This window comes from Lactuca virosa, chromosome 3 (assembly GCF_052849685.1).
Source record: "Lactuca virosa cultivar CGN04683 chromosome 3, Lactuca_virosa_CGN04683_v6, whole genome shotgun sequence".
NCBI classification, from domain to species: domain Eukaryota; kingdom Viridiplantae; phylum Streptophyta; class Magnoliopsida; order Asterales; family Asteraceae; genus Lactuca; species Lactuca virosa.
Window position 1 is genome coordinate 208,892,040 of NC_136428.1, and position 17,897 is coordinate 208,909,936.

At 39.6% G+C, this 17,897-nt stretch overlaps 2 protein-coding genes across 3 annotated transcripts; one reads left to right on the forward strand and one right to left on the reverse strand.

The window, feature by feature from the left end:
• Positions 1–11,313: 11,313 nt before the first annotated feature.
• LOC145166944 (uncharacterized) lies at positions 11,314–13,078 on the forward strand. The gene is made up of 3 exons (XM_079085998.1): positions 11,314–11,881; positions 11,947–12,053; positions 12,133–13,078. The coding sequence occupies exons 1-3, from the start codon at positions 11,417–11,419 to the stop codon at positions 12,842–12,844; spliced, it is 1,284 nt and encodes a 427-aa protein (XP_078942124.1). The 5' UTR covers positions 11,314–11,416; the 3' UTR covers positions 12,845–13,078.
• A 1,320-nt stretch (positions 13,079–14,398) lies between these two features.
• LOC145166945 (2-oxoglutarate (2OG) and Fe(II)-dependent oxygenase superfamily protein) lies at positions 14,399–17,426 on the reverse strand. Of its 2 annotated transcripts, none has more exons than XM_079085999.1 (12): positions 17,275–17,426; positions 16,754–16,869; positions 16,394–16,512; positions 16,215–16,278; positions 16,081–16,148; positions 15,932–15,990; positions 15,665–15,830; positions 15,524–15,543; positions 15,271–15,317; positions 15,039–15,119; positions 14,783–14,872; positions 14,399–14,700 (listed from the first exon to the last, which is right to left on the reverse strand). In XM_079085999.1, exons 1-12 carry the CDS (start codon positions 17,306–17,308, stop codon positions 14,572–14,574), a joined length of 993 nt encoding a protein of 330 aa, XP_078942125.1. In that variant the 5' UTR covers positions 17,309–17,426; the 3' UTR covers positions 14,399–14,571. The 2 variants fall into 2 exon arrangements, 1 of the variants encoding a protein (XP_078942125.1); XR_013740808.1 differs by having other exon boundaries at positions 14,548–14,700; positions 15,039–15,103.
• Between the last annotated feature and the right edge of the window lie 471 nt (positions 17,427–17,897).

The window sequence follows — 17,897 nt, forward strand, 5'->3', positions numbered from 1 at the left end:
TCGACCTAGCAGTTCTCCATGGGGAGCGCCGATTCTTTTTGTCCGGAAGAAGGACGGTTTGCGCCGGATGTGAATTGATTACCGGGAGTTGAATAAGTTAACGGTGAAGAACCGTTACCCACTCCCGAGGATAGACGATCTCTTCGATCAGTTGCAGGGTGCATCTTGGTTTTCCAAGATAGACTTGAGGTCTGGGTATCATTAGGTCCTGTTAGAGAGGAGGACGTGGAAAAGACCGCGTTCCGAACTCGTTATGGACATTACGAGTTCGTGGTGATGCCGTTTGGGCTCACCAACGCGCCAGCAGTATTCATGGACCTGATGAATCGGGTCTGCAGACCGATGCTTGATCGCTCGGTCATAGTGTTTATAGATGATATCTTGGTGTATTCCAAGACCCGAGAGCAGCATGAGGAGCATCTACGGGAGTTATTGGGAGTTCTGAGACGAGGACGGTTGTACGCCAAGTTCTCGAAGTGTGAGTTTTGGCTACGAGAGGTCCAATTCCTCAGACATCTCGTTAACCAAGAAGGAATTTTGGTCGATCCAACCAAAATCGAGGCGGTTATGCAGTGGGAGGTTCCGAAATCTCCTTCAGACATCAGGAGTTTCTTGGGATTGGCAGGGTACTACCGGAGATTCATACATGATTTCTCTAAGATTTCGGTACCCCTCACTCGTCTGACGAGGAAGGGGGTGGATTTCTGGTGGGGCCCTGAGCAGCAGAGGGCGTTTGAGACCCTCCGACAACGTTTGTGCGAGGCCCCAGTCTTGACACTCCCGGAGGGAGTTGAGGATTTTGTAGTGTTCTGTGATGCATCCATCACAGGCTTAGGGGCGGTCCTCATGCAGAGGGGACGAGTGATAGCTTATGCATCGTGGCAGCTGAAGCCGCATGAGACGAGATACCCTACGCATAACTTGGAGCTGGGGGCGGTGGTGTTCGCCCTCAAGATATGGAGACATTACCTCTATGGGGTCCACTGTACCATTTACACGGATCACAAGAGCTTGAGACATATCATGGATCAGCTAAACCTGAACATGAGGCAGCGCAGGTGGCTGGATGTAGTCAAGGACTACGATTGCGAGATCCTTTACCATCCTGGTAAAGCGAATGTAGTTGCGGATGCTTTGAGCCGCAAGTCAGCTGGGTCTTCCACCCCAGCGGTATGTATGAGGATGGCGGTGGATTCTCCGCTTGTGAGTTTGATAAGAGATGCCCAGGTTGAGGGCATACGACCGGAAAATTGGAAGCTGGAGAGGATCAAGGGCGAGAATACCCGGTTCGTGCAGGATAGTCGGGGACTATTGACCCGATGCGGTCGGGTTTGGGTTCCAATGTCGGGTGGGGTTAGGTAGACGGTTATGGAGGAGGCTCATAAGTCTCATTTCTCTATTCACCCGGGGGCCACCAAGATGTACCGGGATTTGAGTTTGAGCTATTGGTGGCCGTGCATGAAGCGAGAAATCGCTTGGTACGTCGAGAGGTGCTTGACCTGTAGGATGGTCAAGGCCGAGCATCAGAAGCCGCATGGCAAGCTGCAGCCCCTGGAGATTCCCATGTGGAAATGGGAACATATCACGATGGATTTTATTACCAAGTTGCTGAGGACGGCGAAGGGGTTTGATGCTATATGGGTCATCGTGGATCGATTGACCAAGAGTGCCCATTTCTTGGCCATACGGGAGAGCTCATCGGTCGAGAAATTGGCCGAAGTGTACGTTCGCGAGATCGTGTCTCGCCATGGGGTTCCCGTTTTCATTGTCTCTGATCGGGATGTCAGGTTTACCTCCCGCTTCTGGCAAAAGTTTCACGAGGAGCTGGGCACGCGGTTGCACTTCAGCACAGCATTCCACCCGCAGACAGACGGCCAGAGCGAGCGGACTATTCAAACCCTCAAGGACATGTTGAGGACGTGTGTCATTGATTTCGGTGGGAGTTGGGATTCTCACCTATCGCTTGCGGAGTTCGCCTATAACAACAGCTATCATTCTAGCCTTGGCGCCCCACCATTCGAGCTGTTGTACGGGCGGAGATGCCGCACCCCGGTTTGTTGGGGTGAGGTTGGTCACAGGGTGATGGGTCGGACGGAGGTGGTCTTGCAGACTACCGAGAAGATTCAGCAGATTAGGCAGCGACTGCAGACCGCTCAGAGTCGGCAGAAGAGTTACGCCGACCGGCGCCGCTCCGAGTTAGAGTTTCAGGTCGGTGACATGGTACTCCTGAAGGTCTCGCCCTGGAAGGGTGTGATCCGCTTCAGGAACATGGGAAAATTGGGTCCCCGATATATTGGGCCGTTCATGATCATTGCCAGGGTTGGCAAGGTAGCTTACAGGCTAGAGCTGTCGGAGGAGCTTAGTCGGATACACATCACTTTCCACGTTTCGCAGCTGCGGAAGTGCATTATGGATCAAGAGGAGGTGGTGCCGCTGGATGATATTCAGGTTGATGAACGCTTGAATTACGTAGAGAGGCCTGTGGCCATACTGGAGAAAAAGATGAAGATTCTGAGGAATAAGGAGATACCTTTGGTGAAGGTACAGTGGGAGCATCGGAGGGGGTCCGAGTAGACGTGGGAGACGGAGGCTGAAATGCGGGAGCATTACCCGGAGTTATTCGCTGCAGCAGACTTCGAGGACGAAGTCTAGTTCGAGTGGGGGAGAATTGTAACGCCCCGATTCTCAGGTATTGATTTAATGTGTGAGTTTCTTGATTTCAAGGGCTACTCGACGAGTTGATTGCCCTACTCGTCGAGTAGCAGCGGGTTGGTCCACGTATTTTAATGACCTACTCGGCGAGTCCAAGAAGGGACTCGACGAGTAGGAGCTGGCAGATGAAACCCTAAATCTTGGGGTTTTGCACCCTATTTAAAGGATCATTGGCCTCCCCCAGCCTCCCCTTTACTGCTTCTTGTCCCTCTCAAACCCTAATCGAGTGTGTGTGTTCCATTTGTGTATTTTTGAGCTTGGAAGAGGATTTTGTGGAGAAGGGAGCTTGGAGAGCAAGTATTCAGAAGCAAGGAGCTTGTGGGATCTGAAATCTACCTTATTGGGCATCTTCTGGAAGGTATAAATCGTTACCCTGACCTCATTTCATTCTAGATCCCCTTTTTGGACAAATTCTAGGGTTTTCATGGTATGATTGGAAGCTATTCGTGTGTGCAAGCTAAGATCTGAAGTTGTAACTTCAGAACTGAGCTCCCTTGGGCTTCTGAGTCCATAAAGTTTCCAGCTTGTGCAAGGACGAGACTCTCCCAAGGTGTAAAGCTCCATTAGAAGCTTAGATTGGTCATTTAGGGCCTTTAGAGCCTTGCATGTGCGTAAAGTTTGCAACTTTACGTGATAAACATGCCTTAGAAGCTTGGATCTGTAATCTGGAACCTTGCCATGGCTTAAAAAGCGTCTGCATGGATAAAGGTCTGCAAGGACTTGGCGAGTTGGATGAACAACTCGGCGAGTCCGTTGAAGATGGCCATGAACTCGACGAGTTGGATGAACAACTCGGCGAGTCCGTTGAAGATTGCCTTGAACTCGGCGAGTCGTTCGAAGACTCGGCGAGTCGGCTAGGGTTTCTCCCAATTCTTGGACACGTATGAACTCGGCGAGTTAAAAGGGAACTCGACGAGGCAATCAAGGATTTCACGACTTCTCGACTTCAGGAAGGACTCGACGAGTCAGTGAACTGCACCCGACGAGTCGAGTCAACATGGACTGTTGACTTTGACTATGGACCTTGACTTAGACCAAGGGTTGACCAGTTGACTTCTGAGGGTATTCTGGTAATTTGGAGATTTATGAGAAAGGGTTTTATGGTAACTATAGGTGGTGGAGTTCGTGTTGGTGATCCGGGAGTTGAGCTTTCTAGTTTCAAACGACAGTTGCGAGGTGAGTTATCCTCACTATACTAAGGGGTCTAAGGCACCAAGGTCGGCCCATTGGATATGTTATCCTAGCAGTGTTAGATGTTGAGTATGAGTTAGTGTTGCATGCTAGTGGTTATGCCAGTTAGGTAGACCTGTAGGACTACCTGTGATGTTATATGATTATTGCATGCTCAGTGGTTATGTTGTATGTTATATGTTATGTGGGATGGGTTGAGGTTGTACTGCTCCGTGCGGTAGCCAACAGACCTTAGGAGCATTCCAGTTACGGGCTAAAGGGAGACTCGTACTGTGGGCTCGGGGTAATCCAGTTGTAAAGCTGGGGACCCATTATATGTTGTTCAGTTGGTTATGATTACGGGCTAAAGGGAGACTCGTACTGTGGGCTCGGGGTAATCCAGTTGTAAAGCTGGGGACCCATTATATGTTGTTCAGTAGGTTATGATATGTTTATGTGGATTGTATGTGTATCGGTATTTTGGGGGAACTCACTAAGCTCTCGGGCTTACAGTTTCAGTTTATTGTTTCAGGTACATCAGGGGATCACGGCAAGGCGAAGGCATGATCGTACAGCTCCTCACTTTATGTTTATGTTTCTGGGATATACTCTGATAAATAATATTTTGAAAACAAAGATGTAATGTTTGACGAATTTGATGTGTTTTTAAAAGTTTAAATTTGCTTGAAATTTTTAGGTGTTACAGTGGCAAGGCAAAGACATGATCATACAGCTCCTCACTTGTTATGACTTTGTTTCTGGGATACTCTGATATGATACATTTGAAAACAAGTTTTGTAATAATTAATGGATTTGTACTGTTTTTAAAAAAAAAAGTTTAAATTGGCTTGAATTTTTGGGTGTTACAAGTTGGTATCAGAGTCTTGGTTTGAGTGAATTAGAGGAACACTCGTGTGAATCCAGTCTCAAATCAAGGAAGGATTTTCAAAATAATTTCTAAAATGGTTTTCAAAATAAGTAAAGGAGGATGCAGGGTGTACGATCAGCCGGAGCCAGTAAGTAGACCCCAAAATACCATACAATTATTGATATTGTGATATGTTAGAACAGCATGCTAGTACTAGGCTAAGGATCTTCAGAAACTGCATGATAGAATTTCCTGATTTCATGATGCCTACTAGCCTAGGGTTTCCTTTATATGAGATTGACATCATTACTGTAGTTGCTTAGTGTATGCATCACGGTTATACATAATTAAGATCTTATAGCCTGAGAATGTTTGATTTGGCCTTATGTTCTATTCTTGTTTGATTGGGAGCTTAGGGTAGGATTGGATATTTGAAAGTCTATAGGGTCTAGCGTTATGTATGGCTAGCATAAACTAGCACTGCAGGGTTGGTGGAAGTTTCATGGATAGGTAGGTTGTTTGGGATGAGTCCGCCGACTATGAGATATTTAGCCTTCCTCTAGGAGTGAGGTTTGAGTGCTCGATATGATTATGTATATTGTTGGGGCGTTGTGATGATACTTGGGACAAATATGGGTAGGTGTGGAAGGTAGTATGGGCCCGTACTACTGAAATCACAGGACCCATACGCGTAGCAAGGAAGTCACAACTCCTAGGGCTTAGTTGGGAGTTGGTTCCCAGTCCTCCGTATGGATTATCTGATACCTTGTGTTATGTTTCAGAATGGTGATGACCAGGCGCTTGGTGACTGGATCCGATTTGGGATCAGGATCGGGAGCGGGAGAGGGCGGACAGGGGGCGCCGACAGCGCCCGAGACCATCGGTCAGATGAGGGCAGACGAGTTGGATGACAGGATCCGGGGGATCCTGCATGATGATGTTGCTACTTTGTTCAGGGCCGAGTTGCCAGAGATGTTCGGGTCTATTAAGACCGCTATGGTGGAGTATTTCGATGATCGGTACGCATCCCTCACTGAGGCGGCTGCCGCAGCAGCTGTATCAGCGACAGGGTTGGGAGTCGGTCGAGCTTTTCAGTATCGGGACTTCGACAACACGAAGCCCCCTACTTTTGATGGGACTCAGGATCCCATCAAAGCCATGATGTGGATGTCTGACGTAGAGGGGTGCTTCTTTACATGCTCGTGTCCTACTGAACAGAAGGTCAGGTGTGCTCTGAACCTGCTAAGGTCCGGGGCCAAGGACTGGTGGAGACTTGCGACGGGGTCGTACACTGGGAGGTGAGTTATCCTCACTATACTAAGGGGTCTAAGACACCAAGGCCGGCCCATTGGATAGGTATCCTAGCAGTGGTTATGTTGAGTATCAGTTAGTGTTGCATGCTTGTAGGACTACCTGTGTTGTTATATGAATATCTGCATGCTTAGTAGTTATGTTATATGTTGATATGTTATGTGGGATGGGTTGAGGTGATACTGCTCCGTGCGGTAACCAACAAACCCGAGAGCATTCCAGATACGGGCTAAGGGAGACTCGTATTGTGGGCTCGATGGCAGTCCAATTGTGAGCTGTGGGCCCGACAGGCAATCCAGACTCACACTGTGGGACCAGGGGTAATCCAGTCTGTAAAGCTGTGGACCCATTATATGTTGTTCAGTTTGTTATGTTCTGATGTTGCTGACATGGTTATGTGGACTGTATGTGTATCGGTATTTTGGGGGTATCTCACTAAGCTTGCGGGCTTACAGTTTCAGTTTATTGTTTCAGGTACATCAGGGGATCGTGGCAAGGCAAATGCGTGATCGTACAGCTCCTCACTTGTTATGACTTTGTTTCTGGGATACTCTGATATGATACATTTTGAAAACAAGTTTTGTAATAATTAATGGATTTGTAATGTTTTTAAAAAAAGTTTAAATTGGCTTGAATTTTTGGGTGTTACATTAAGTCTAGAAATCCTACAAATTCCTAGTTCGCTTAAACTAATGCTCTGATACCAACTGTGACATCCCCAAATTTCACGGTCAGAAAAGACCGATTTGTTTATGCTTTGTTTTAAAATAAGAGTAATCTTTTAAAGAAAACTGTTGCGGAATTTGTTCCCAGAAAACATGATAAACACTTTATCCAAGCATCTTCGAAGAGATGTATTTTATTCGTTTTAAAACATTTGGGATGTCCTGGTCAATACAGACACATAAGCATAAACCGAACTTACATTCATCTACACTAATGATATACATCTCTTTAATCTCTCAGTGTAATGTGTCTTTGTATCGATACCTGTGATACAAAAATATTGAGTGGGTCAGGTTTGAAAAACCTGGTGAGTACATAGGGATTTCAATCCCACAATGTTATAACATATATATAATTTAGAATTCACACAATATAAAATTCTCTCTCTCTCTCTCTCTCTATATATATATATATATATATATATATATATATATATATATATATATATATATATATATATATATATAACCAACTCTTACCCCACCCCGTCAATCCTCTCAACGAGACTAAAAACTAACCTCTCGACCTGATCCATACTCCCGGATCTAAAACTAACCTCTCGACCTGATCCATACTCCCGGATCTAAAAACGAATAATTATGTCCTGTCCATACTCCCGGACTAAGGACAACTGACTATGTCTTAATCCATACTCCCGGATTAATGACAGATTATATGTCCTATCCATACTCCCGGACTAAGGACAACTGACTATGTCTTAATCCATACTCCCAGATTAATGACAGATTATATGTCCTGTCCAAACTCCCGGACTAAGGACAATTGACTATGTCTTAATCCATATTTCCGGATTAATGACAGATTATATGTCATGTCCATACTCCCGGGCTAAGGACAACTGACTATGTCTTAATCCATACTCCCTGATTAATGACAACTGACTAGGTCTTAATCCATACTCCCGGATTAATGACAATTAACTAAGTCCAATCCATACTCTCGGACTAGGGACGAATAACTATGTCTATTTAATGCTTCCGGATCAATGACATATTTTAAAGTTCTATTCTCCGTATATATCTCACTCGTACTCATAAAGAGATACTACCCCATAACCATTATAACCAATCTTAGGTTTACTCTTTAACCTAAGTTATCATAAATAATCAGGTATGTTCTTTAACACTTAATTCAGACATCATCAAATAACTCACACAAAACATATATTTAATACATTCAAACAATACTTGTATTAAAATCATGTTCATGAAAGGACTATGCACTCACATGTTAAGACGATTGTCGGACAACACTACGGCTCTTCAAGTAGAAGTTCTTCTACGAAACCGGGATATCTTCACAAACCGAGTTTCTCGCGGGCAGAGCTTCGGCTTGAAACTCTTTTCTCCTCGGGATCTTCGGGGCTTTGGGACTTGCCTCGAGTGTCGGGATGATATCGGGGCTTCGGGGGTACTTCAAGACAGCTAGAGAGGGTATCGGGAGTGAGAGAGTGAAGGAATTAGCAACTATGGCCGGCTGCCCTTCAGTTTCTATTTATAGGGCCATTTTTCTGGATTCACGTCGTGAGTTCAGTAGTCATCAGGTGCGTCATCGCAACTTGCGTCTGTCAGGCTCCAGAAGACGTTATTACTGAGTTCACGTCGTGAACACTGTGTTCACGTCGTGAACTCTGACACAATATCGGGGTTCGTGCCCCGAACTTCAGAAATCCATATCTTTCGCATACGAGCTCCGTTTTTGACGTTCTTTATATGCACGCTTAGGTGATATTATGCTCTACAACTCTCGTTTAGACTCTGTCGGCTAATTTTGACTTTAACTTTTATTATATTATTTTTTTGTAGGCCGGGACAGGAAAACTCGGTTAGGAATTCACAACTCCTTCATCTGACGTCCGTTTTCGTCTGTGTTTTTACCGTTGGACTACTATCGACGAGATATTCGATCATCGTTTAGATTGTTTCGGCTAGAAACCACTCGATTTCATATTCGAACTTTGGGCTGCATACCGCTAAGTCGAAACTTCGAAAAATCATAACTTCCTCATACGAAGTCAGATTTAGCCGTTCTTTTTATGCACGCTCTCGGTTTAACGTATTCTACGACTTTCGTTTAGATCGCTAAAGCCAAATATCGCTCTATCGTAAATTCACTATTTACGTCGCGCTGTGTCTTGCCGGTTCTGTCGCGAAACTTCGACAGGTCATAATTTCTTCGTTATAACTCGGATTTCGGCATTCTTCATATATCCGGAACCCTTGTCACGACCACTACAACTTAGTTAAGATTATTCATTCTAAATAATCATCTATCAAAAAGTCATTTTTGATGCTTATAGCCTCTAAATTGACTAGCCCGGATCTACGGGCGTTACAAGTGTTACGAAAGAAAACATATTTTTGACAACTTTAAAAAAGAAACACGTATATAAATCATAAAAGTTGAGCAAAGAAAAAAATAGAGGTGATTTTGTGACAACTTTAAAATAATGAGTATCTGTATTATTGTGGCCTGTATTAACTTTTTAAATACTTATTTTTTGTAAAATTTTGACGAATAAAGAAACCCAAAAAATCACCGAAAAAACCCAAAAAAAAAAGAAAAAAAATAGAAAAACTAAAATCAAGAGTGTGGTCATTTCAAAGTCAACAACCAGTTTTTTGATTTGATTTTGGTTTTAGTCAAAAACCAAAGACTAAACTGCACAAATGGTCCATGTGGTTTGCTCAAAATTGTCACTTTGGTCCAAAAAGGTTTGGACTAGCACCAGAGGTCCAAAGTTTACATTTTGTTGCTTGTTTGGTCCAATCTGTTTTGATTTTTTTTCAAAATGACGGATTTGCCCGTATTTATATAAATTTCTCTTTTTTCTTATTTGTTTTTCTGATTTTCAAATTTAAAAAAATAAAAAATAAAAATAAATATCTCTCCCTCTCTCTTAAAATAATAAAAAATAAATCTCTCTCTCTCTCTCTCTCTTATTCCCTCTTCATTTGTTCTTCATGGTTCTCAAGAACCCCTCATCGTCGAATCCACCACCGTCCATCTTCAGCCACCCCTCATCCTCACTCCCTTCATAATCCGAACATGGACCCAACACCGTTTTACCACCCTCACCATTCATCACCTTCACCAACCTTCAACCTCAACTGAACCTTTCATCATCTATCATCACCCTTATTTATCCATCACAGCCTACACTACTCACCATTAGCCACCACCGACCCTACAACCCATCATTTTCTCCATCAGATCATCACACCACCATTGAAACACCATTGACTGCCATCAACACGAAATGATCGCCAAACCACCAACAACACCAAATCTGCCAAAAAAAATAAGAAAAAGAAATTAACAAGTGGATATGTTTGTCACCTGATCTGTTTGTCACCCTCTTTCTCTATTTTCTCGTCGGATTTGGAAACACGAAGGTAAGGGCGCCGTTCAACACATACCAGCGCTAGGGTTTCCTGATGAAAATGACGGAGCTAGGGTTTTCAGTGGATGATAGTGGCGCTGAAATAAGAATAGCCGCTTAGGGTTTTCTGAAAACCCTAACTCGTCGCCGCCCTTCGTCTTCTCTGGAACGTCGTTGCCAAATTGCTAGGGTTTGCTAATGAAGAAACTGAGAAACATGGAGATAAACGAGGCTCGCCGGAAGAACGATAGTTTACAGATCTAGAGCTTCGTCGAGTTACAACGGAGTTTTTCAGATCGCCGGAAAAACGAAGGTTTATAGATATAGATGATGGCGATGAGATCGGAGAAAGGGTTTACAGATGGATGGTGACGGCGAGATGGTGGTCCATGACAGATGGTGGCCGAAGGCGGTGGTGACTGAGGGCGACGACGGTGGTGGAGTCGACGATGAGGGGTTCTTAAGAACCTTGAAGAACAAATGAAGAATGAAGGAGAAATAGTGGGGGGGAGAGAGAGAGAGAGAGAGAGAGAGAGAGAGAGAGAGAGAGAGAGAGAGACATTTTTATTTTATTTTATTTTATATTTTTTTAAATCTGAAAATCAGAAAAAAAAAATCATATAAACAGTGGCAAATCCGTCATTTTGAAAAAAATCAAAACATACTGGACCAAATAAGCAACAAAATGAAAACTTTGGACCTCTGGTGCTAGTCCAACCATTTTTGGACCAAAGTGACAATTTTGAGCAAACCACAGGGACCATTTGTGCAGTTTAGTCAAAACCAAACCAAATCCGACTTAATTAAAATCAAAGCACTATGCAAATCCAAACCAAACCAAAATCTAACGTAGTTTGGTTCCTTTCTGGGCGAAACTAAAACGAAAACCAAGGCGATCGGTTTTTGTAGTTTGAGAACTGAATGATTTGTTTTTCTATGCAGATCCGAACCAAACCGAAATCCAAAAAAAAAAAAAAAAAAAAAAAAAAAAAAACTTATAGAAACTAAAAAAAACGTGCAGCCAATTTTGTTTTAATTTCAGTTTTGGGTTTTTTGCTAGTAGTTTATAAATAAATTTGATTGGGCTGGGCCTGTGTCCCTAAACTTAAACAGTTATACTTAAACTGACCCCAACGGTTCCGCCGCACCCTTTTTGCCTCCAAAACTCGTTGGCGGTTGCCGGTGGCAATGGGCGGCTCTCCCCTTCCCGTCGCCTCATCCTCCTAATGAGATTCAAATCCTCCGCCGTCAACTTCTATCTCTTCGCCAAACTCGAGCTCCACCACCTATCTTTCAAACCAAGCAACACCGCACTCATGACCTTCTCTACTCTCACTCAAACCCTAACTTCAGCCCCCACCGAATTCTCCACCATGGCTGAACCAGACAGCGAAGACAACCGCCTCTGCTCCCAATCCGCTGACACCTCCGCCTCACCACCATTCAATCACGAATCATTATTTTTAGATAGTAGTTTAACTCGAGAGGCTCGGATCGAGAGCGCTTGGTCGCATTGGAAGAAACTCGGTGAGCCTAAACTTATTGTCGCGCCAATGGTGGATAACTCAGAGCTACCTTTTCGAATCCTTTGTAGAAACCACGGAGCTGAAGCTGCTTATACTCCTATGCTCCACTCTCGTATATTCTCCGAGAACGAAAAGTATCGCTCTCAAGAATTCACCACCTGCAAGGTACATTTCTACATCTAAATCAACTTAAATCTCTCCAGAAAACGTATAATCTCTCCAAATTTCAGGAAGATCGGCCGTTGTTTGTCCAATTTTGCGCCAACGATCCAGACACTTTGCTAGAAGCAGCACGAAGAGTTGAAGCTTATTGTGATTATGTCGACATCAATTTGGGGTAAACTTACAGCAATTTTGTTCTCAGATTTGAACTTTCAGTTACGAAAATTGATTCTATTTTGTTGATTTCGATGAAGGTGTCCTCAGCGTATTGCAAGACGAGGGAACTATGGAGCATTCCTAATGGATAAACTTCCTCTCGTGAAATCCTTAGTGGAAAAACTATCTCAAAACCTCACTGTTCCTGTTTCCTGCAAGATCCGAATCTTCCCAGAGTTACAAGACACATTAAACTACGCAAAAATGTTAGAAGATGCAGGCTGCTCTCTTCTCGCAGTCCATGGTCGCACTAAAGAAGAAAAAGACGGGAAAAAAATCAGAGCAAATTGGGACGCCATTAAAGCAGTTAAAAAAGCTCTCGGAATCCCAGTCCTTGCAAATGGAAACATCCGTGACATGGATGATGTTCAAAATTGCTTGGATTACACTGGTGCTGATGGAGTCCTTTCAGCAGAATCACTTCTTGAAAATCCAGATCTCTTTTCTGCATCCAGAAAGGTCGATCAAGGTGAATTAGTGGTTGAATATTTGAAGCTTTGTGAGAAATATCCTGTGCCTTGGAGAATGATTCGATCTCATGTTCATAAGATGTTGGGGGAGTGGTTTAGGGTTCATCCACATGTAAGGGAGGATTTTAACAAACAATCGAAGCTGAGCTTTGAGTTTTTATATGATATAGTGAATCGACTTCAAGATCTTGGTGTTATGAGACCTGTTTATGAGGGAAGCTGTTTGGAAACTGTATCTAAAGATGAACATGGAGTGCAAGCTCAATGCCTACAGAGTTAACAGATGCATCTAATATATTATAAACCAGGTAAACACCTTCCATAACTTCTCATGAATTTAGTGAAAAAATAGCTTTTAAGCGGAGATAAGGTAGTATTAATCTTCTTTTTTAGCTAAGCCACTTTAATAGTATCTTCATGGGTTGATAAAATGTTGAACATATCTTCTTGCCTTTTATTGTAATGAGCCCTTCTATTAATATCTAAACTTATTCATTAAGTTATTGATTGTTCACATGATTGCATTTACAAATCATTGTCTTTAATCCTTAATATCATGGGAATCATGTAAGCCTTTTCTTGGTGTATAAATAAGGGTTATTTGATCCATGTAAAATCATCCTACATTTGAATGAAAATTTAGAGTTCTATTCTTTAAAAATATTCGTTGAAGTCTTTCTTCGGATTAATAGATTTTATTTTATAATCTTTGTATCCATTATTCAAAAAACACTCTAAAAATATCAAGCCATACTCGCATAGTTTCAAGAAATTGCTCTTGAAAATGTCCACATTAGAAGAAGTTAACAATGAATCAATAATTGTTAGTAATTAAGAAAATGAATCTGAATATATTTGATAAAGCATAATTTATTTGATATCCTCCCTAATAAATAAAGAACTTTTTTGTCACATGTCATTCTCTAATGAGTTTTGATACTTGTCATTTTGTGATAATTTTTAAATAAATAATATCCACATGTCAATTTATGGTTTTTCTAATTTTTAAAATTAAAAAGCAACATAATACTTATAGTTATATATGTAAAGTATCAAATGTAATAAATATTATACTAAATTGCAATTAATATGTTTCTTCATTCCTTATTTCAAAATTTTATTTTAAAAAATGCTTATTATTTACATTTTAATATTTTATTTTTTTAATCAACCTGTGTAATACACGGGTTTTACACCTAGTGTTATTATAAAACGATGATTTCATTTTAGCAAAAAAATTGTTTCTTAGTAATTTATATCTTCCTGTAATACTATTACCTAGATTTTTATCTCTTAAGTTTAATCTAAGTTGAATATTTATATTAAAATTTAGTTTTCCTTCTTTAAGATTTCATTTTCCTTCAGCAATTATACTTTCTTGTTTTATCAATTATTCTATCGACTCTTATTTCTAAGTCTATAGGAGTATCTAGATCATTAAAAGTGCTTTTTAGAATTACTTGAATTTAGATATTTGAAAATATGCTATTTTTGGTCTATATCCGGTTTCTTAATTGTTGTTTATTTATTATACGAATTATAATCTTACCTTGGGTTGATTCTATCGGTATTGGTTCTTCACTTATTATTTTTTCATAATATATAATATTTTTTTTGTAAAAAGAAATTTCAAAAAAAAAAAAAAAAAACAATTATTGATTAATTATTAACTAAGTCACTTTCATGGGTTGATAAAATGATGAACATATCTTCTTGCCTTTTATTGTAATGAACCCTTCTATTAATGGCTAAACTTATTCATTATGTTATGGATTATTCACATGATTGCATCTACAAATCATTGTCTTTAATGCTTCATATGATGGGAAGGCTGTTGAAATTACAATTGGAGTTCTTTTCTTAATCAAAATGGACAGACAATAATTACATTCTGATTCCTGAGTTGTCACATTTTTATAATTGGAGTTCGAGATGAGGCAACTTACATCTACTAATATACATAATACAATTAGCAAAATAATATTTGAATCAAAATATGCGTAATAATTAATATGTAAAATTAGTCAGAACTTTACTAACTAAATGCTCTCCATAAACAGCTGCTTCAAACTTCTTCTCTCCACCACTTTTCTTTACACACATTTCCAATGGCCTTATTGAAGCATTGAAGTTTGGCTGCTTAATGACAACAACATCAATCAAGAATAAAAAATAAAAATAAAAAAGTACATGTGTGAAAATGAAGGGACTAACTAACCTCATAAAAATATGCCACACAAACTCTGTATTTTGGGGAATTGTTAATCACTCGATGCAATGTTGATTCATATATACCATTTGTCAGAATCTACAATTAATCGACCTTTTAGAGGATACCCAAATAAGAAAGAAGTTGAAAGTATGAAAGTAAATGGTTTTAAAGTACATTGTAATAATTTGGTATATGCTTTTTAAAGTATAATGCCTTAATAATATGAAAACACTTTGTTATTTCTTTGTAATTATATACAGACCTTAAGCATGTCGCCAATATTGCATACAAATGTTCCCGGAATGGGAACTGCTGATATCCATTCACCTGAAACATTTCTCACCTTCGCAAATCCATTCATTGCAAATAAGCATTATACTAAAAATGCTTTTATATATATATATATATATATATATATATATATATATATATATATATATATATATATATATATATATATGGTATGATATTTTGAGAATGTAACAAACGGATACCTGAAGGGCGGTTTTGTCATCGTCCTGATTAACCAGTGTCAATAGCCCTGAAACATCACATCATAGCTTCTGCTTTGTAAGGACGGGACAAGACAGAACACAACAAGTAGTCCTGAGTATAATCTTATATTGTGTTTGACTTGCATTGGACTAGACTGATGAAATTGGACATAGACACTGGCTCACAAGTCACAATCTCTTGTATGTGCAAAAGACGTAAATACCCTTCAAAGTTTGAATTTGAGAAACGTACCGTAATCGGTGTGAGCTCCACTGGATTTATTTTGAAAAGAGACGAATCATGAAAACATAGAAAGAAAAAAGATATGTAAAATGAGAACCACCAAATTATTAATTTAAAAAAATAAAAATAAAAAATGTAAAGGTAAATTACCATCCAACATCATTTTTTGGCAAACCCTCATCAGTTGTTGACAAGGAACCAGGGTAACCAATAATACGAAACACCCAAAATGGATCACCCGCAATTTTTCCTTCGAATTCATCTACTGATCCACCAAGTGCAAGAGCAATCCCTCTCATGATTTTTCTCGATAATTCTACCAAAAAACAAAAAAAATAATAAATAACAAAATATTTGTTTTTGTTTACATAAAACCATTCGAATAATCGTACTTTGTAAACACAACGGTTAACATACCTGTGCAAAGGGCAAGATACTCCTCCATCACTTCCTTAAACCTCGGAGGATCAGATGGCCTTTTGAAAAATTTAAAAGAAAAAAATGTTCATTTAAATAAAATCTTGAATATATGGTTTTTCTATTAATGAAATAAAAGCTTTACATACCATTTATTGATTCCTACTAATGGGTCACCAAGACCTCCATACATCCCTTTCTTTAGTTCACTATAGCACTGTTAGAAAACGTGTTATAAGAGAGGGATAAAAATGGAGTGGGAGGTAAAAATATTAGTGCTTACATCAATGGCTTCGTGTCTATCGGGTATGCCTTTAGTGATATTTTCACCAACTCTTTGGTATCCCCTATGATTTTTAAGAAAAAAAAAAAAAAAAAAAAAACTAAGAATGATTTTGGATGTATTATTATTTTTTAAAATAAATTTGGTTAAGTGAAGATGTTGATTTAATTTGGTGAAACCTGTATCCGGTTTTGTGGGATAATTTGATCTTGAGTTTCTCCTCGTAAGGTTGACCAAAATACTTGTGTGTTATTTCTCTAACCTCTTTGATAAGAGAGTCCGGTATACCATGTCCTTTCTGTTCAATTATATCTATTAACATCAGTCACAGTCACAATCACAGTATAATATCGTTATACATCTCAATCACAGTCACAGTCACAATCGATCTGTCAATGGGTGTCAGATACAATACAGGACAGACAATGAGTATCAATTCCAATTCCTGTTTAATGCAGGTCAAACGCAGTACAACATGTTTTATCACAGGTGTCTAGATGATCAAAAGTTTAAAGAAAACATAGGTTAGCATTAAATACCACATAAAAGAATCCAGCTTCTCTACAAGCTTGATCTAGAAGTCTAACAACTTCTGCAACATCTTTATTTTGGGATACATTTGGATCATCACACTTAGCCACAAGAGGACTAATATCTGCCTCACAAATACAAGGAAAACCAAACATAACATATCAATTATCAAGCCAATTAATAATTCCTAACAAATATTCTTAAGAAACATCGCAATTAAAGCCATCGATTGAAGCAAATTGGTTCTTGAATTCGAAATCAACATAGATTTGCAACAATCGCTTGGATAACGCAACTCTAGAAACACCTAAAATTTTCACTACACGACGCTTTTTATTCAAGAAATATATATGACGACGAAGAAGATGAACTTCTAAATCGAGTGAATACAAAACGGAACTTCCTGATGTTTTTTCAATCTTAGATTATTGCAAGTTTTGCATTGATTGAGTAGTATAACGACAAAAGGCTAGAGTGAAATAGAGATCCTAGGGTTTAAATTTTCGCCAAAATGATATGAGAAATTTACCGATGAGTGGAATGGATTGGAAGTCTGTGGACATACTGGCGCCGGATTCTGCGATTCCGTTCCGATGAAGCGATCGGAAAGAGGGAATCTTTTTAAGTGAGAGACTTTGGAGTAACTTTTAAGTGAAGTGGTTGGAATCTGATTCTTTAATCGATCCGTTGATGTAATATATTTTTTATTTTTAAAGATTTAACCATTATATTAGATATATAATAAAATATTGATTTTAAATTTTGTCCAGAGTGAATTAAGTAGGTTTTTGGTCCTTGTTTGCATACGTCGAGTTTTTGTCAAACTTTCAAAATTTTGAAATGGTTTGTTTTTGTGGTTTTCAAAAGGGATGACTTACTAATATGTTTTTTGATTTGTATATATATTTGGTTACTGAGTTTTTCTATCAATATTTACCGTTTCAATTTGTTAAACTATACATATTCAATCTTTATGACTGGTTACTCCTGATAAACCAGAAAAAATGACTTAATATGATAATAAATTTCTTATTTTGTACATATTTAGTTTTTAATATTTTTTTAACACATTTAGTTTTTAATATATTTTTTTTGTTGCAAAATTAATCATTGTTGTTTTTGTACACATTCAGTACTTATGACTGATTTCTT